Below are 20,661 nucleotides of genomic sequence, written 5' to 3'. Positions count from 1 at the left end.
GGGTTGGAAGTGTCCTACCTAATCTGTAATACACCTATGCTTGTGTTCGGGTGATATCAAGTCAATCGGGGATGGGAGAGAGCACAGCGAATTATGTCATCCCTTTGTCCCTGAAGTACCTGGTCCCCATTGCTCCTGAGAACAAGGATTTGACTTAGCAACACTTGAATACTTGCCACTGGGGCTTTGAAAGGAAGTCCTAGTTCTGGTGGTAGTGCTAGAAAGAAATTTCTCAAAAGCAAAGCTCTACAGTGTTTGTTAGTTTAACAGATGATTTCAGTCCTCTGTGATAGAAATCAACTCAGGGTAGGGCTGCCTCTGTGTCATAGACTCACTGTTCCAGAGTGCTCCTGTGTGGCATGAAACAGCATTTCAGCAACTCCACCTAGCTCTCTTCCTTGGGATGTTAGTGGTCTGGTCTGGTGGTGACTTGGCCTTCCAGACAGGTCACACTATAGTTCCATCCCTTCTGAAGTATGAATGTCCCAAACAATGTCTGACAAAATAATAGCAAATATAATGCCTTTCACCTCACCTGGGCTCTTCTTCAGTCTCAGTTTATTTCCAGAGCAGAAGGTCTCAGGGCTTCTTGCTGGAATCCTCCAGTAAAACCCTAAAAACAGACAAAACACAAACTAAGCAACTTCTGCCCATCTCAGACTTTAGTCTATCTTAGGCTTCCCCGAGTTCTCCGCTCTCCTGCGGAACTGTTATCCACATGGTGGTCTCCTTGGAGTCCTGCTCCTTTTTCAAGGCTCAACCAAGGAGTTAATTGTATGCTTGTGGCCTTTGCCTGGTTCTCTTTCTGCCTGGATCCCATCTGGCCCTTCCCACAGAGATGGAAGTCCAGACTACCTCTCTCCTCCTTCCAGCTACACTGAACTCCTTCCTTTTACCCTGGCCCTAGACCAAATGGTGCCCCAGGTGAGGAGCGTCTTTGGCGCCCCCCTTCCATTTGTTAAACTATTGAATACCTTATTTTTGTATTGCATTTGTAGCCCATTTCATGACTTTGATACATGATTTACATGCATGATTTATCCATGTCATATAAGATAATAAATTTGAATGCTAGGATCTGTACAACAAAAACAGCACCCCAAGCCTGGAACCCCAGGCTCTCACCCAGGTAGTCTGCCCCTAAATCCAGCCCTGTTCATCCCTGAGCCTGACACATACTCCAGGTGTAATAATGTGGGGGTAATAGAGCGCTCAGGCTCCAATTAACCCCTTCTCAGCCAGTGTGGGGTTTATACAACCCACCATACTGTACTAATTTATGTTTTTTTCCACTTTGATTGCAGGGAGGTATAAATGACACTCATGCCCTCCTGGCAGAGCTGTCTCCCTGTGGCTCCACAGACAAACAGACCTGTTTGAAGACTGTTGTGCTATTAATAGACCACAAAAAAAATGTAAGTGATATGGGGGGGGGGTGCTGGATGTGTGGATTCTCTCAATGTACTCCCCAATTTCTTTTTCCTTACTTACTTTTGATAATCTTTCTCTGAGGATCCTGAGTAAGGATGGTTGAATACAGAAAAAATAAAAAAACAGTCAAAATGTTTATACAAATCCCAGATCAGATTGGCACTGCCCAGTCTGAACAAGTTCAGAGTTAAAAGTTTTTGCTTGACTTTCTTCCTTCTTTCTTTCTTTATCCTCTTTCTGCTTCTGCCCAGTGCTGGAAGCATTGTGAGTCTGCTCTCATGGGATTTCCAGTCTGACTGCAAATAAGAAGTCCTTGATATTTTATTTTATTGAGATTTAAGTCCAGTTTTGCAGAGCTAAGATGTTCTGGTTAGGATTCAAACTCTTGAATCAAGCCAAGCTTCTCAACTGTCTGAATTTCACTCAGGATTAATAGTGACGGAGGACATTAGAAATTCTCACTCTTATTCAATCTGCCCACTTGTTTAATCTATTTTTTTTCTGTTCTGTCTTTCTAATTTATCTCTAATGTTCCCATCACCATAGTATCTCGACCTCTGTGAGTTTTTTCTCCTCCTTTCCTGCCATATAGTTCTGGTCTTCTTGGCTCTTGACAGTAACATTTGTGAAACTAGTTATGTTCCCAAAAGTACATACTAAAATGTGTAGTAAGAATTTCCTGAAGCACTTCCTTATCATTCTATCAATGCTGTACAATTATGTAAAAAAATAACACATGGCAAGGTGTGGGCTTATAGCAAATCCCCACACATGACTGGTGTCAAGTGCCAAATGTTTTCAGCCACCTGGCAAAGTTGGTATCCAGAATAAATGACTGTTTTGAAGCATTTTTTCTCTAGTAGAAACTGTTTTAGTACACATTAAAATGTTTGTCTAACAAGCCCAAACGTTTGTACAAGTACTGGATGCTAGGGCAGACAGAATCTTCATTAGCTAATTAGATTGCTCCTTTTTTAAACTGTGACTAGAATGTTGAGTTCATCTGCACAAAGTAGCGTGATTCCTTCTTGTCTCCCAAGTTTTAACATTAATGTTCGTGGTGTGCTTCCCTCTGCGTACATGAAGTTGCAGTAATTTAAACATGTTCTCTTTGCTTGCACACAGATCTTGGTTTTCAGATCAGATGGCACTGTGCTGCTGAATGAACTTGAAGTGCACTTGCCCCATGTGACAGGTAAGGAATGTGACCACCTCTCCAATGCACATCTGATGTTAAGGGAAAAACAAGCTCTTTACGTGTTACAGCCTTTGATGAAAGAAAGGCAGAGAGGCATTTCCTGAATGTTTGTGCTGGAATGAACTGGATTGCAATGTAAAGAGCTTGAGAGGAAGGGGATTTGAGAAAATACATGGCGGAATTTGTGACCTAACCACCAGAGGGTGGCTCTGTGTACAGAGGCTAATCAGGAAGGATGGCTTTGTGGTTAAGGCAGTGGCCTGTGCCCCAGTGCTGCACAGGCTTCCCGTATGATGTTGGGCAAATAGCTTAATCTGCATATGCCTCACATCAATAGATAGAAATGAACTTCACTGCCAGCATATATTCTGTCTGGAATGAGGAATGTCTTATTTAACTCCAGGGTAATTTTTAACCCATATATTCTGGTGAGGAGAGAGAAAAAGGTTTTTTATTTATATCTATCACTTAAATTCCAACAAATGGATCTTTTTCTTCTTGTTGCCTTTTCCCCTTTAAGTACTCCTTTCAAGGCTGGTGGTCTTGGGTACTGACCTTAGGTCTCTCTGTGTCTGAACTGACATGGGCAGAAAGCTCAATGGAGGCATCAGCTTACATCTGGGGTATGGAGCTTTAAAGGGGAAGTTACTTTATATTAGTGTCAAACAATGCCCTGCGCTGAAGCACAGAGCAGTGCTGGTGGTGCCTAGAAAGAGTCACATTTAGCCTTCTTCTGCTAGAAAGAAGTTTGCAGTGATGCAGAACCCGTGAGGGTTATTGTGGGAGATCAGTAAACAGAGGATCCTGAAGTAACCTCCCTCAAAATTTGTAAATCCTTTTAGCACTGCTTATTGTGAATGTTTATGCTGCAGAGTCACCAGCTCCATGATCAGTACCACTTCTCAGTCAATGCCACTTCTACCAAAAACTATTCAGTTGCATAGATAGAGGGGAGGGGGGACAGACAGACATGGAAGGAGAAGTTTGTAATTTGCCTGGTAGAAAGGATCCAGATCAAAGTACTCTACAGAATGAGCCATATAATCTACAGGCCACATATTAAATAGCCTCACCTTAGCATATGACTCCTTCTGGGCAACATCACAGAGACACCAGTGGGCATGGCTCTTCCAGTTTATTTATTTTGTAGGGCTGTTCTGTTGATTTTTCTACTCAGGCTTGATAATGCTGTATTGCCTATATATAATACCTCCAAGTGTGTCAGAGCTCAGCTGTTTTTGAGTGTTTTATGAACAGCTGGCACATACTGAGAGCTGGTTTAACATTCACCCAGTTCAGTTCCTGGGAACAAATATCCACAGCCCCAATCAGTAACAGCTATGGTTCTCAAACCTTTTCATATGGTGACACTCTTTTCCATAGTGGGACCCCTCTTCCATTTAGCAATATGGGAAGGGCAGGGTAGTTACGACCCCTGACATCTATTTGTGACTCAGGTTGAGAATCCCAGTTCTGGGGAATATAGGTGACTGGAAAACCCTATGCCAAAAATATATATGGGTAGCTTCAAAAACAACTCTGCTTTTTGTTCTTTGGATGTGACTCAACTCAAGCATCAATTAAGTTCAGCACTTGTATATTAGAAGCAAGGCATGTTTAATAGGGAGTTCAGTTTTGAGATGCTTCTTTTATTAAAGAGCTACTTCTTTTTAATATTTACAATTGAGTAGTGCTTTCCTTTGATATAATATGACATACCATCCATTCTTACAATGATTTATGGATGTAGGATAAAAGGGGGAAAGCAAATCTCAGTCTCCCTACTTAAGGGCATACATTGATCACTGGGTGGTGAGGTCCAGAAGAAATGTCCCCTGCAGTGTAGATTTAACATCTTCCTCTGAGCTATCCACAACTGGCTAATATCAGAGAGAGGACACTGAACTAGATGGACCATTGGTCTATTCTGGAATGGCAATTCCTCTCTCTATTTGGGGGATGTCCAGGGTCTTACCATTAGTTGCTCCAGATATTTTGTGTTAGATTGAACTGGTTTTAAAACAGGAATCTGATTGGAATATATCATCATTACAGTGGCAGGAACTTATGAGTCACCATCATTCTCCTCTCAGAAGGATAGTGGGAATTGCCCCTTTGAATCACTGTCACTGCTGTCCCTTTCATTGTACCCAGCATTCACTGTGACACCTGAGATACAAAACTCTTATGTAAATAGACCATCCCATGGAGGAAGTGGGTAGAACAAGATGATCTTCAAATAGAAACAGGAACAAATGGTAGTTACGCGGTGGCGTAGGGAGGGAGAGGCTTACTTATTGTTATAAGTTACTTATAGTGATTTTTCAAAAAAGCTTTTAATACAGAAGCATATAACTCAGCACTGTGAACTGTCATGCCATAAAGTGGAGATTTGTTTGATTCCTGATCCCACACAGTCATTATAAGTAGCTGGGTTGTTAATATAGCAGGGGCTGGCACTATAGCTAAGTGGTCAGTGTTCTCCAGAGCAAAATAAGAGAGGTTTGTGTCACCGGTCCTGAGTTAACTGTGCCTCTCATGCCCTCTCCCTCTCTGGGAGGGCACCCCACATATGTCTCAGGCATCTAGCCTTCACCTTTCCTGGGGCAGGATCCCCCATGACCATCTCCCTTCAGATGGGGGCTTAGGCTATACTGCAATGCACTGTGATCACTTCAGCAGATCTGACTTCAGTCCAGCACCTGCTGTTCTCTCAGTGACAGTGAGGATAGAGTTAACAGTGACCAGCCAGCCCTCATAAAGCCAAGTACTAGTTATTCAGAACAAAGGCATTTCAGAAAAAAACATATCTTTAAAACTCTGAACAGTTTCTGTGCATGTCTGGCTCAGCAAACAATCAGCGTCTTCCACATGGAATCTCAGGTAGGGTTTAAAGTACTTTGGGCCCTCTCACAAAGCCTGTCTCTGGACACAGACCCATGTGAGTTCTTGGATCGAATGTGAGAGACTATCTCCCAGGTCAGGGCTGTCAATTTGTACAGTTTCAAGTCCTCTGCCTGTTAAGACTTTTTGAACTAGGTCAAACTAGTAGATGTTATTGCCCAGAGGGGTCAAAACTTTACAAGATTTGTTACCTGCATGGTTTCAATATTGGGGATTTGCATTAATTATTATCCAGTGTCTTTAGTTCCTGTGGGAAGCATCCTTTAGCTCACCCATTGAACCAGGAATACAATCACTAACTAGCGCATAATGATACATGTAACATTTATAAAGTTGATACAATAGTCTTTGAATATTCCATGTTTTCATAGCATTGGATCTGTCAGAATCTAATCTTTGGTCCTGTGTCTGTTGCAGTTTTCAGGGCAGATGATGACTCGGGCTGCTCATGTAAAGTGTTGCTTTCAGCAGGCTAGTGTTTTCCTGTCTGTGACATTTCTGGATAATAACAGAAAGAGGTGATACAAAGAAATAAAAAATCAGGGAAACATGACTTTTCTTTCCTTTTGTTTTCCAGCCAGCTTCTCAATTTTCCAGCCAACTTCATACCATATCATTGTGCATACCTATTTTGGTCTCAAGCTACAAATCCAATTGGTTCCAATCATGCAGCTGTTTGTGACTGTGGATCAATCTGCCCAAGGAAAACTGCAAGGTAAGTGCACAATTATGTCTACTGCTAAAGGAGAAATGATGCAGCAAAAATATTTGCAACTGAAGTGCTGTGTGTTCTTAACATTGATGGTGAGATGTGTCTGTGACTGGCATAACACGAAATTACTAGCTAATGAATTATTCCATACTAATTAAGATACTAAGGAAACTGTGTGCCTGTAAGATACTAATATAGACTTAACAAATGAACACTTTTTTCATATTTAGTGATACATATTTTTTAAGAGACAGAAATGCTTAGCTAGTTGAATATAGGAAGAATGAGAGCAGAATCCAAAATTTCATGAGAGAATGGCCCCACAGCTCACACATTTTATAGATGAATTATTGATATTACACATTAAATAAACCCGTCATCCCCATGTCAATGCAGGATTGATCGCTGGAATATATGCCCCACTGCTTTGTTCAGTTTAGTTTTAAATCACTTAAATGGCCAGTCTTGGGAAACTAATCCATAAAAGGATGATAGGGAGAATCCCCCAAAACTCCAAATACCAGTTGAGGATCACCTGCCCCAGAGCTTGGATTTTTAAAGTGAGACCCCCGCAAATGCCTACTTTTGTGATTGCAATTTTAATACTGAGTTGGAGGAGCCCTCTGTTTGACAATCTGACTGCTAGTCATGTGGCAAATCATCCTTTTCCTCTTTTGTTGCTCTTTTAGAAGAAGAATGAATAATAATTATTTTTAAACACCACATTTTTTTTCTCAACAGGTCTTTGTGGGAATTTCAATGGCATAGAATGTGATGATTTTAAAACAGCTGGTGGGCTGGTAGAAGCTACAGGATCTGCCTTTGCTAACACTTGGAAAGCACAAGCCACCTGTAAAGACCAAGTGGATAATTTGGAAGACCCTTGTGCTCTCAGCGTTGAAAGCGGTAAGAATACTACATTTTCATAGAGCCTCTTTCCTCCAAATTCTATACCTCATACACAGTCTGTCAAATAGCAGTCTCAAAATAATAATCTTTATTTAGAAGGCTGATAAATTAATAATGTGTGTGCTTGTCTGATGTACTGTGGGCTTGCACATATTAGCTAACAGGTGCTTCCCTTTGGGAGTAATTCATTGTCCTGTGGTTAAGGCATGCAACTGTGCTATGGAAGACCCGAGTTCAAGTCCTTAATCTGCCTGGTTCAGATGATAATAAATACACAATAAGGATATTATTTCAAAATGCCATTAGTCATCTATGGGACCCTGGAGAATTTACTTAGTAATGTGTCAGATTCTTAATCTGAGGGTCCAGTGTTCAGCTTTCTGTTCAGGCAGTAGGTTTTGATCCAATGGCAGGAAGTTGAAGCTAGACAAATTCATACTGGAAATAAGCATATTTTTTAACAGTGAGAGTAATTAACCATTGGAACAGTTTATCAAGGTTCCTGGTAGATTCTCTATCACTGATGATTTTAAAAGCAATATTGGATGCTTTTCTAAAAGATCTGCTCTAGGAATTATTTTGGGGATGTTTTATGGTATGTGTTATTCAGGAGGTCAGATTAGATTATCATAATGGCCCCTTCTGGCCTTTGAATCTGTGACTCTATAAAAGAGATGGAAAGTTCAGAGGGAAATTGCAGGGTCAACCCTGTGTCGAAAGACACAGAAGAAAAGTCATTAATATATTACAATATATGCCTGGAGTAGTGGTGCACCTTCCTTAGCATTATTGCTTCTTTTTATGTTTAGCTTGGATTTGTGATCCTCTGATCATGAGTTCTCAGACAATTGGAAGCTAGAGGAAGAAAATTCTGTGTAGGCAGACTGCATTAATAGGATATGATTTCCACTATGTGTTTGCCAGTAGGTATTTGAATCAGCGACTGTGGGCCAAATTTATAGCGATTCTGTGCAATCTCTCCACTCCCAGAAAAGTTTAGGGTTCTCATTTTTATCATTTTGTTGCTTGGGTCAGATTATTTTGCATACTGTAATGTGATAATATGGCGCAAGAGGGTATGATGCAAGGAAAATAATGCGTTCTCTCTCCTTTTGTTACAGAAAATTATGCTGAATATTGGTGTTCCTTACTGAAAAAATCAAAATCTCCTTTTGCCAGATGTCACTCAGTCATTGATCCTGTGGAATATTATAAGGTGTGGATTTTATACTATACTGACACCTTCTGGCACTGGTCTAATACGTGTTTTACCATATATATATTTTCAAGGGATTATTTTAACTTGGCCATAAACGTTGGTTCAGATGCTATAGTGTCCAATGGCATTGTGTGCATCCCTGATCTCCTACAACAGGCTTTCTCATAGAATGCTAATTTAGAAGATGGAAATCATTGTGCTTTTTTGGGGGTGGGGCTTGTGAGTGGTGAATGGGGAATATAGAGTCTCATTTTCATATGAGAATTCAAGAGAGGCAGGAATACTGAGCCTTGTCAGTCACATGTTAAGCCAGCCCTTAACCATTAATGTAATCTATTTTGTGGCTTAATAAACAGTAAATTGAGTTTATTTGATCCAGAGATAAACAACAACCCATTTATGTGTCATTTTATTCCTGGTCTGTTTCCCTCTGCTTTGAGTTCTGTTGAGGAGGGATAAACAAACCAATCTGGGGAGAACAGAAAGAACCCCCTAACTTTTACTCATTTCTATAATTCAGTCTGAGTTGAACCTTTGTGAAGATCTTAACCCATTCAGCTAATTTTTTTTTACTTTTATTATGTTTCATTTTTGTGGGCTTGTACATTTCCGGGTTGTGACTGATCAGGAATTAAAAGTATCAAAGTTTCCTTTAAAAAGGCTGCTGTTAGGAAGCTGGCTAAACTTTGGACTTTCAAAAGGTTTGGCTGTTCAGATAAGGTTTGGCGAACTATCCACATTTTTCATGCTTGATCAAACGCACCCTGAGCCTTTTTGGGTTTGGCCCTTACTAATGGGTAGCTCTCTGCTCATCTACTGTGCTCTCTGATTATGGGAGTGAATGAAAGCCACATGGGAAAGAAGGTCCTGGGTGTTCTACAGTTACTGTACTGGAGCCCCAGTTTTCAGTCTTCATTTTATAGTTCTAATCCTCCTCCTGCAAGCTTGTTAACAATTTGCTTCTTATTTGTCTCAGAGATGTAAATATGACACCTGCAACTGTAAGAACAGTGAAGAATGCTTGTGTGGGGCCCTGTCCTCTTACGCAAGAGCCTGTGCCTTCAAAGGAATCATGCTGGGGGGCTGGAGACAAACTGTCTGCAGTAAGTGATGACACTGTAATCCCTTTGAAATCAGTCATCGGAATGGACAGATTGCACCTGACTACAGTTACATTAACCTCAGTGTTAAGAGTTTAGAAGTGCCTTGGAGATGCCTGATACAATTTAAGGAGACAGTGTCAATAATTTTGAATAGTTAAAGCTGTATTCTTTACATGTCCTTCGTTTATAGGACAACTTCATAAACTGGGGAGTAATTATTTTCCCTTTCGTCATCTCCTCTACCACTTCACAAACACTGATCTGTCTCCTTTTTGTCCAGTGGACTATAAACCATCATGGCTCTTCCATTTTATTTATTTTCTTCGTTGTGTACCAGCATTATCAATGGTATCATCAACACTGGGAACTGGGCTTTGTTGAGTTGTGATTCTATTGGAGGATTATAGGGATATGAAGCAACAGAGAAAAAGATATTATTATTATTAGAAAGCAGATTCCAATAGCAAAAGATCAGTTAATTAAAGGGAAAAGAAAAAGAAACAATGCTACATATATATTTAATGAATCTTTTCATTACTTCCTCTACATACTCAACTCCCATTTATAATAAAAGAAATTATGCATGTTCATTAAAGGAAGAACATACCCTTTAGAATAGGAATAGTATTACCTCCTAGATGGTAATTTAAAAGGTAGGACAAAGTTAAGGCAAAACTATTTATTAATTACGATAATTTATTCCACAATACAATGAGAGGGAGTCCGTTTATTTTTACTATTACATACTGCCTGGGCAGAGTGATCAGAAAGAAAGATTTAAAATTTTATAATGCCTGGTCAGGGTTTTTTTTATTTGCCGGTATAGCAACCATTGGTCTTTCCCCCCCTCTCCAGACAAAGAAGTGTCCTCTTGCCCAGCATCCCAGGTCTTCCGTTACAATCTGACCACATGTCAACATACCTGTCGCTCCATTGCTGATGGCGAAAAGCACTGCTTGGAGGGCTTTGTTCCCATTGATGGCTGTGGCTGCCCTGATAACACCTATATGAATGAGAAGAGTAACTGTGTGCCCATCTCCGAGTGTACATGCTACTATAAAGGGTCATACCTGAAACCTGGGGATGTCATCATGAAACAAGAAGAACGCTGGTAGGTTATTTTATGGCTTGTCACTTGTGGATCATGAAGGTGAAATCCCCGATTTCTTGTCTTTGCTTATTAAATATACCATATATAGATATTGATGGTGATACAAGTAGATAAAAGGTATATATTACCCGCCACCACCCTAACAGAACAAAATGTCATACTGCTGTGAGTTAACTTATTAATATGTATGGCATATCTCTTTATTTATAAGGTGTGTGGTGGCCTCTTGTGGTAACCGTGGACCTGATCCTGCACCACTAAAGTCAATGGGAGTTTTGCTAGGCAATGGGGAAAAGAAGCTACATGAGCAATTAGCGGGTTTCTCACTGAAAACATATTATTCCATTTCATTTTGCATTGTAACACGTACTAATTGATACCTATTTAATCAAGATTGTGGAGTTCCAAAACCAGCTTGCAGGCTCCCAGAAGCAATAGTCTTTTGCATGAACTCCAGTGACTCATGCTGTGAATGGTAAAATATTCGCCTTTCAAAGAGGAGAGAACTAGAAGATAAGAGTACAAGCCAATGAGGTTATTGCATTTGACTGGAGTTGGCATAAAATGGTGATATGTATTTATATGTACACCTCTACCCCAATATGAATTTGGATATAATAATAAAAAAGCAGTGTTCGGGGGGCTAGCGCTCCAGCAGATCAAAGCAAGTTTGATATAACATGATTTAACCTAAAACGCAGTAAGATTTTTTGGCTCCCGAGAACAGCATTATATTGGGGTAGAGGTGTATTTATTGGACGCTAAGGACATGCTCTGAAAGGGTATGACCATGTATTCCCTTGATTGCTAAAAAGGACAATTTTGAGGATTTGCAGGATAATTTGTGGCCATTCTTTGAAAATCATGAATTTACCATCTGTTTATAATGTAACATTCAAAAATTCTGCAGAATTTTTCCCCAAGCTCACTATGAAATCTCTGTTGAAATCATGTGGGACTTCCTTCCCAAGGTGCATATTTCACAAAGGCCACTACTAAATATTATTCCACTAATAAATCAATTGGGTTCATTATTACTTTAACACCTAAGAACATACCACAGCAACAGGGAATTTTTGACAGTCCAAAAGAATAATTGTCTGGCAGAAATAATAATCTCATTTGTTCATTTATGCCTCTGCAAATTGTTCTCAGATGTTTATCAATTGAAAATATTAGGCTTACATCCTATGAATTTCTATCTTCTCATCCTTTATAGTGTTTGCCGAAATGGAATTCTCCATTGCACTCAAGTGAAGATAATAGATGACAGTAAGTGAAATGCTTTACAGAGAAACATCTCAGTTTCTCATTTGAATTCTCCGCTTGTTTCTTTTTCCCTTCTGTGAAACAGTCACCACCTTTCACTTTGCTTTTGGCTGAGGATTTTACCTTGTATTAGAAAGGATATTTTCATTTATTATTTTTAAGGGGTACATGCTGCTGTTTCTGTCTCAATATCTATTAACGCCCCATTTATTTTCTGTTCCCTTGATCTTCAAAGTTCACCCATCTAACATGGTATCTTTTTTTTTTACAGAGTGTCCGTCCCCCAAGATTCACTTTGATTGCAGCAGTGTCAAGTCTTGGTCTTCACAAACCCCTCTGCAGCTAAGCTGCCATATGCTGGATACTGACTATGTAAGTTTTCATTTTACCTCTGACTATGGCATGGCTCTTTCTTTCCCTTAATCCCTAAATGAAACAGTGCAAATCTGACCAACATGATCTTTTAGTCTTTTCTCTCTTCTTTCCTTTTATTTCCATCCTTTCTTTTCTTTCATCATTTTTGTTCTAGTCCTCCACTACTTTTTGCCATCCTTTCTTTTTTCACTGATTAGTCTTCTCTTTTCTCAGTAGGAAAACCATGGGTTAGATGGATAGACATTTTGTTTACAATACAGCACTGTAGTTTTCTGTGGAGAACAAAAGTAAGATAATCTGAACTTAACATCTCTGTAAAATATGAAGGAAATTCTCAGGCACTCAGATACTGGAGAGATGAGACCGATAGAATTAAATATATTAAAATGGCTGAGTTATAAACCAGGGAATGAAGCACATGGGATGAATGTTTGTAGAAGAAGTGGGATAACAGAGAAGTCGTGTTTTCTTATAAAATAATATAATGTTTTCTCTTATTTTCTTTAGTTCCAGACAGAGTGTGTCTCAGGGTGCATATGTCCTCATGGACTGATTGATGATGGCAGAGGGGGCTGTGTCAAGGAGAAGGACTGTCCATGTATTCATAACAAGCAGTTTTATGCTCCTGGACACACCGTAGAAGTGGACTGCAACAAATGGTAAGATGCTGAAAGTTCTCCTCTTTCCTTTTGATGTATGTTTCTCGTAATAAATGAATGGTAATTAAATGGTTTAAATACCACTGTGATGAGCAGGATATAGGTATACAAGCCTTGATTCTCAGCTCCACTCTGGCTTCTTTGTGACCTCGGATGACTCCCTTTGTGTAAATTTAGGTAATTCTACAAACATTAAGGTCATTATCTCTGTTTATCTCAGGCAAAATGGACAAGTTTTTAGGGTGATCACTTAACTGAGTTCAGAATCCATCTCTCTACCAGGGGCATCTCTGATTAGGTGATGGTGTAATTTTTGGGTAGTGTTGATGCAGGAACAAAAATGGGAGCTGTGCAGAGCTAACAACCATGCTATAAATTCATCAGTGGGACAATTCCATGTGGAGACTGTTGATGAGATGGTGATTTATAATACTCTGTACCATAATATTATCCATGTGATGGATTCCATGTTGTGTCAGCCAGCTATGTGATTTATCCTGCAGCTTCCAAAGCAGCATACATCAGCATTAGTCTTGACTTTTCAGATTTCATCCAACTCTTTTATTCTTCCCCTAGTACCTGCCAAAAAGGAAAATGGACCTGCACCGATAATGTGTGCTTTGGGACTTGTACTATATATGGAAGTGGCCATTATATCAGCTTTGATGGAAAACACTATGACTTTGATGGACACTGTGAATATGTGGCTGCCCAGGTAATGTCCAATGGGAGCCGTGAGCAGACAGATCTAAAATGAATGAAAAGTTCTACAACAACATAGCTATCAGTTTGGTTCTTGGACCACCTGTCTTAGACCCTTGTTCTTTAAGATCACTGTTTCTGTGGCAACTGCAGCTTCTGCCAAGTTAAATTCCATATTTTCAACAAATCCCAGCTGTGCAAGGAAATTAATGGCACTTGAGTGAACATTTCTTCTGCTAATGTTGTTGCAGATTGTACACAACTGGGCTAGCTCAACAATGAAAGTTGTCAGCTCATTAACACTACTCCAAAACAAATGGCTGATTCTGAAATTGGAAAACAAATATCCATATCTTTTGGGACATAAACTATTGTTCAATTGAATTGTCCCTTTCTTTCCCAGTATTTGGTAAACATAGAGTTAAATGGCACGTGTGTGTGTGTGTGTGTGTAATGGAATTTGAAGAATAATTTTAAATTATTTTAGATTGAAATCAAAATGAATAATATGGTTCCTTTCATTGACTTATGTTTCTTTATTCCACTCTCAACAGGATTATTGTGGCGAGGATCCCAGTGGTTCGTTTAGTATCATCACAGTGAATGTACCATGTGGAACCACTGGAGTCACCTGTTCAAAGGCTATTAAAATATTTCTAGGGGTGAGTGGTGGCCCTGGATGGATTCAGCCCTAGAATGCAGCTGATCAAAACTGCCCTTTGCTTGTAGTCATGTTCCTTGAAATTGAAAGTTGGCATAGCTCCATTAAAGTAAATGGAACTATGTGATTTCCACTTGCTAAGGATTTAGGCAGTGGTTTGGCAGTCTTAGCTTCACAATGAAGTCCATCAGCATCATCATTCCAATAGCTTGCCTTACTATGAAGCCAGTGCTGTTATATCCCTTCTCTTTCTGTCCTTCAGAGAACCGAACTGAAGTTTGAGGACAAGCAATATGTAGAAATTCAGCGAGATGTTGGCCACCATATACAGTATCGGAATCATACAGTGGGGCTCTATCTTGTTATTGAAGCCAGCAATGGTGTGATGCTCATCTGGGATAAGAAGACTACTATTTTCATAAGTCTGGTTCCTCATTATAAGGTGAGCAGCTCCAAGCCTTTTTTCTAAAATATTATGAAATCTGCTGATATGATTATGAATAGTTGAATGCAAGTAAATATGGATGGTGCTTTATTGTTACTCTTAATAGTGTCCCTAAATCTTGTGTATGTTGATGATTCATATATATCTTGCATTACCAATGATGGTGGGTGCCATTGTATGTTGTTTCTTATGGTATGATCCAGTGCAACAATACCAGTGGGTGTATTGTGTACTATTGCAATATGGATGAGCAGTTCCTATGGTTTTCCAGTAGGTGTAAACATTAACGCTCTAATACAAATCCTGCTGAAGTTCATTAAAATATTCTTGTTGACTTGGATCAGACCCCAAAAGAATAAACTCTTGGGACCCCAGACATCATTTTTGACTCATTATAGACCAAAACTTTGCTCTATATTGTAAAGTAAGTGAAAAACAGAACAGGGGCCCTATTTTCCAGACGATCTATAAACATATTGTGAGCTATATTGCTAGGCTTAATCTCTCAAGCAGTGGTAGAGGCCAACTTTTATTTGGAGGCATTTCACCATTAAATCACAATTTATTTATTATATATAATAATATAGTGTATGTCTGTATTTTGTATATGTATGACCCTTAATACCAAAGAAATGGCTAAAACATTGTAATTCCCAAATAGAAGACAAAACAAAAGTTTACAAGATTGCCACAGACTAACCCCAGCTCTCAAATAATAATGCAACATATTTTACCTTGGGGAAATGCAGTTGTGGTTCAAGTAGTGCAAAGTGTGGCAACATCTCACAGCCTGTGTGTAAGGGACCTGTCTGAAAAGAAACTAAAAGTTCTTCATTGATGAAATGCTTCCAACTCGGACATCTTCCCTTATAAAACATTTGATTTGTTTAGCAGGAGACTCAACCAGCCCTTTGAGTGTTGGGGGCTGTGCACACATTTTAGGACCCCATACTTGTGCCCATTTATGACACTGCTTAGTTTGTTTTCCTAAGCAGTAAATGTTTTCATGACACTTTGCTGGAAACCTTGTAGTAGCTTGAGTAGGGTTTAAAAAAAATGGAGGGAGGAGAAAAAGTGAGGCAAAAGATTCCTAGTTTTTATTGCAGCCACATCCTTAACTAGAAGGATGCCAGCCAATCAAAACCCACTGAAGCCACTGTACTGGCTTTTAAGTTTTATTCAAGGATGCTTCATTTTTTCCTTATTCCATCTTACTCTTTGCAAGTGATGGAAATCTGCCTTAAAGATGATTAGCCAACTCTTCAAAGTTAACATTTAGTAGACTTAGGGCTAAAATTTCAATGCATTGTGTACTGGAAAATTTAGTCATGTGACTCCTATTTATATAATAGGACTCATGCAGCTAAGTTGCTGCATTCCACAATGCACTGTAAAGAGATGGCTTGTTGTCAGGTGAGAAGTGTAGCCGCTGTTTGAATCCTAATAAGTTGAATGGGAGGCTGCAAAGAAATATAGATATAGTTCAGAGGTAGGCAAACTATGGCCCGCAGGCCACCTGCAGCCCACGGGACTGTCCTGCCCGGCCCTTGAGCTCCTGGCTGGGGAGGCTAGCCTCTGGCCCCTCCCCCACTGACCCCAATCCCCCACAGTCACGCCACCATGCGGGCAGCACTCTGGGCTGCAGGGCTGCGCGCTCCTGCCATGCAGCACGGCAGCGTGTCTGGCTCTGGCTGGGCAGCGTGGCTGCCAGACATGCTGCTCTGAGTGGCATGGTAAGGGAGCCGGGGCCGGGGGGTTGGATAAGAGGCAGGGAGGTCCCACGGGGGGCACAGGGACAGGGGGGGGGGGGTGGAAGGGCAGGGGGGGGGGGGGGGGGGGGGGGGGGGGGGGGAGGGTTTGATAAAGTGTGGAGTCCCGGGGCCTGTCGGGGTGGGGAACAGGGGGGTTTGGTTAGGGGGTGGAGTACCGAGGGTGGTTAGGGGCGGAGGATCCCAGGGGGGCAGTTAGGGGACAAGGATCAGGCGGGGTTGGATGGGTTGGGAGTTCTGAGGGAGGCAGTCAGGGGGTGGGAAGTGGGAGGAGTCAGATAGGAGTCGGGGACCAGTCTGTTTGGGGAGGCACAGCCTTCCCTACCCGACCCTCCATACAGTTTTGCAACCTCAGTCTGGCCCTCGGGCCAAAAAATTTGTCCACCCTGATATAGTTACTAGATACTGTATGTAGCAAGAAAGTAATACACAGGTTCCTTGCCTGGGCTACCTGGTAGCTTGCTAACCAGGGAGATAAACACATAAAAATAAGTTTAATTTATACACATGATTTTAAAGTAAAGATGAAAACAAGTAAGTTATAGGGAGAAATCGTTCCCTCACTTTGTGTCTTTGTTTTGGTTCTAACTCTACTGGTGCTCACTTACTGGGTAAACTAAAAAAATGATGACATGTTCTGAAATCAAACATCTTTTGCTTTTTCAGGGTAAAATCTGTGGTTTGTGTGGCAACTTTGATGACACGTCCAATAATGACTTCACAACAAGGAACGGGCTGCTGGTGACCAATCCTCTGGAGTTTGGTAATTCTTGGAAACTGTCTAACTCCTGCCCTGATGTGGTGGATGAGATCCTGCCCTGCAATCTGAAACCTCACCGCAAGTCCTGGGCAGAGAATCAGTGCCGCATCATCCGGAGCGATGTCTTTAAAGATTGTCACACCAAGGTTAGTAGAGAGGCTGGTGGCTACTACCTACAGGTGAACCTCTGTGCAAGGACACAGAGGAAGGCTGAATTTGCACATCTGAGTGAGGGAATAGTTAATCATAGTAGCCTCAGAAGTTAGAAACTGGAAAAGACATTTGAGATAATCAAGTCCATCCCCCTGATAAGAACAGGTACTACACTTGAAAGTTAGATGTTCAAGCACCCGCTATTCCTTTGGATACTCAAACCAGGGATTTGGTATGTTTTCATAGATTGGACTGAAGCATCCATTTGTTCTAATTTGGGAGAAATTCCCTGCCATGGTATTGTTTGTGAGCCACACAGAAGTAATACTCTGTTTACATATAGAATGGAGGTTCCTTTCTAGCGTGCAGACTGGGATCCCTATCCAATACATCACTGGGTTTTTATGGATCCTCCCCATCTCCAATCGCAGATAATGGTTCTGACTATGGACAGACTTTAGATGTTTCCATCTGTTGCATTGCATTCTCCTTGTTTTAAGTGATAATTGGTATCAATCAGCTCATAGTTTAAGCATGCTTATATCACCCTATCTCATATTAAAATGCAACCCAATCATAATAAGAAAACACAGTGTTCTAGGCTCAAGGTATACATAGTGTTATGTAATTTATCTAAGCCGTGTCCCTCAATTGAAGTGTAATAATAATTTAATAATAATAACAGTTTGCACATATCAGAGTGCTTCACACACATTATAAGTATAAGAAGAATCACAAAGAGTTGTGATTCCTGCTGTTCTGGGGGCATAAAACCCAGGCTGGGTTCTCCCTCTGATCAGCCAAAGTGGAAAAAAAAGCATTTGCTAATGTATGACAGGAATCACCAACACTAGGCAGGTATAGAACTGTCTCTGCTTCCTCTCTGCAACCAGATGGTACGTCTGGCAGATGTACATTACTTGGCTGATTAACTAACTGAAGAGAAAATTTCATTGACTTCAATCAAATTTTCTTTTAGATCAGCAGTAGTATTAGCAGCCATAAAGTAGAGTAGATTGGAGAAGGTGATAGAGTTAGCAGATTAATTCACTTTAAAGAAGAAGAAGAGAACCTGAATGAGGTTCTTATGGCACCCTGAAGAGTGTCCAAGCTAGGTGCTTGTAAAAGGAGGAAAATTTAAGTGCAGGGATTTTTTTTTGAAGGCTAAAGTATACTATCCTAATAGTAGATAGATTCAGAAGGGAGGGTTAACAAAATTGTTTTCAGAATGTGGTTATGGTTAGAAGAGAAGTTGTAAAAATGACCTTTAATAAGGGGTCTATACTATACTCTACCGGGGTCGTCGGCGCGCGCGATCGAGAGTCGGAGTTCATATCTCATCTCATCGCGATATATCTAACTCTACTCTGAACTCCTCTCTCAGTCGACTCACCACCACCACACCGGCGGCGGGCGGCGGAGCGGGGGAGAGCGAAACGAACGATCAGCGCGCAAGATGGGTGAGGTGAAACTTGAAGGTAGTTTTTTTCAGCTATGCTATTTGCATAGCTGAAGTCGCGTACCTTAGTTCGACGACCCCCCCCAATGTAGACCAGGCCTAATTGTCTTATTTTTATTCTCCCTCAGCAACTTCCATGTCCAAATAGTTCAGTTTGCCAGTGGAACCACATTTTTTCTAATCACCAGCTTTGTAAATTCAATGAAGTGTTTGTTTCTACTTTGTGCATCATATTTATTGATAAAGAGTCTGGCTTCAGAACTCAGCTGACAATTGTGTTGATAATGCAGGATGCAGAATAGAATAAAATTTTGCTTTGACATTGGTACAGTGGTCCTGTGCTGAGAGTAACATTTTTTTTGTCATTAAGCTAAAATGATGCACATCAGAAGATATGGTCAATGCACAAGACACTTCTTTTAGTTACCTTTTTTCCCATAAACACATTTGAAGAAATTAAGAAAAATTAATGGAAATTAACCTAGTTCAGATGTGCTACATGACAGACAGTAAGCAACTTCTGGTCTAAAGGATTTCCATCTGAGATTCCAGATTGGAAACAGAGCTCTGGTATTAACAGCTGCCCCATGTGTTTCCCCAACAGGTGGACCCTGCTCCATTCTATGAAAATTGTGTTCATGATGCCTGCTCCTGTGACAGTGGTGGAGACTGTGAGTGCTTCTGTTCTGCAGTTGCTGCTTATGCCCATGAGTGCAATAAGACTGGAGTTTGTGTCTTCTGGAGAACTCCTAATATATGCCGTGAGTAACTTTTAAATATTTCCCACTGTGTACAACTGGACCTATCAGAATGATATCACAAAGTTTTTAATCATTGCAGCAATCATTGACACAGGGTTGTATCCTATGGCACATAGTAGAAAGGATTCACCATCACAGTATAAGCAGATGCCCATTATTGTATTAATGAGTTCAGTGTATTTAAATTGTCACTATGGGTTGACCCTTAAATGACATTTCAAATGATCCTTCCTATTGTGTGTGCCTACTGGTGTACTGACATTCCCAGCATATTTATCTAATCAGCAAAATCTCCCTAGAATTGTTATTTTTTTTTACATTTTGTATATAGCACAGTAGCCTGTGATTAGTCCCACTAGGCCAAACTGTGTTTAAGTTATACTCATAAAACCCCATTGACTTCATTTTAGGCTGTTGTATGTGCCTCTTGCATATAGCTACTGACACCAAAAGTCAAGTTGGGATGGTGATCATACTAAATTAGTTACGGGAAACACTTCCACCGATCCAACCAGTAGGAGCAGTAACTAAGCTTTTCACAGTGGGGACTTCTTCTTACACACAGTACATCACTTCCCATCTCAGAAATCTTGCAAATTTTATTCTGTAGCCATGTGGCAATTCACACTGGTTCATAGACCATATGGTTTGAGGAATTTGGTTTTGAATGTGTTAAGCTTTCCCCCATTCACATCTTGTTATGCACTCATGAACAAGGTTCAGGTTTGAAGAATTTGTGCATGTCCATGTGGGTTTACTGGAGGAACACCATGTGACTACTCCATATGATATATTTGGGTGAAACTGGTTTCAGCCTATACGCACTATTAGCCCTAAGGGTTTGCAGATGTCCAGAGAAGTTAAAAAAAATAAAAATCACAGCACTCCAACAGATAGCTTGAATTCAAAATTGGTTCTGAGTAGTTGTGTGATTTCAATCAAACATTTGTTTTCTGCAACAGTGGTGTTAAATATGAAATCTGAGTTTCATGTATTCTGTATTCAGGTTCAGTAGGAAGAAAAAACCCAGGTCCCATGTGTCAAGGGAAATATTGCTGCCA

General features: G+C 40.4%; 1 protein-coding gene across 1 annotated transcript in view; it reads left to right on the top strand.

Moving 5' to 3' along the window:
* MUC2 (mucin 2, oligomeric mucus/gel-forming) overlaps positions 1 to 20,661 on the top strand; it is a 58,678-nt gene that overhangs the window by 11,513 nt on the left and 26,504 nt on the right. The window contains exons 10-24 of the mRNA XM_039536606.1: positions 1,305 to 1,415; positions 2,557 to 2,626; positions 6,111 to 6,248; positions 6,987 to 7,151; positions 8,276 to 8,370; positions 9,350 to 9,476; positions 10,332 to 10,587; positions 11,807 to 11,859; positions 12,128 to 12,228; positions 12,739 to 12,890; positions 13,467 to 13,605; positions 14,147 to 14,254; positions 14,516 to 14,695; positions 17,134 to 17,373; positions 19,444 to 19,600. Of these exons, the coding sequence (XP_039392540.1) occupies positions 1,305 to 1,415; positions 2,557 to 2,626; positions 6,111 to 6,248; positions 6,987 to 7,151; positions 8,276 to 8,370; positions 9,350 to 9,476; positions 10,332 to 10,587; positions 11,807 to 11,859; positions 12,128 to 12,228; positions 12,739 to 12,890; positions 13,467 to 13,605; positions 14,147 to 14,254; positions 14,516 to 14,695; positions 17,134 to 17,373; positions 19,444 to 19,600 (2,092 nt within the window). The remainder of the gene's footprint in view (positions 1 to 1,304; positions 1,416 to 2,556; positions 2,627 to 6,110; positions 6,249 to 6,986; positions 7,152 to 8,275; positions 8,371 to 9,349; positions 9,477 to 10,331; positions 10,588 to 11,806; positions 11,860 to 12,127; positions 12,229 to 12,738; positions 12,891 to 13,466; positions 13,606 to 14,146; positions 14,255 to 14,515; positions 14,696 to 17,133; positions 17,374 to 19,443; positions 19,601 to 20,661) is intronic.

The sequence above is a fragment of the Mauremys reevesii genome, linkage group 4 (assembly GCF_016161935.1).
Source record: "Mauremys reevesii isolate NIE-2019 linkage group 4, ASM1616193v1, whole genome shotgun sequence".
Taxonomy (NCBI): Eukaryota; Metazoa; Chordata; order Testudines; family Geoemydidae; genus Mauremys; species Mauremys reevesii.
Note: the sequence above shows the minus strand (reverse complement) of the source record. Positions and strands in the feature narration are given on the sequence as shown.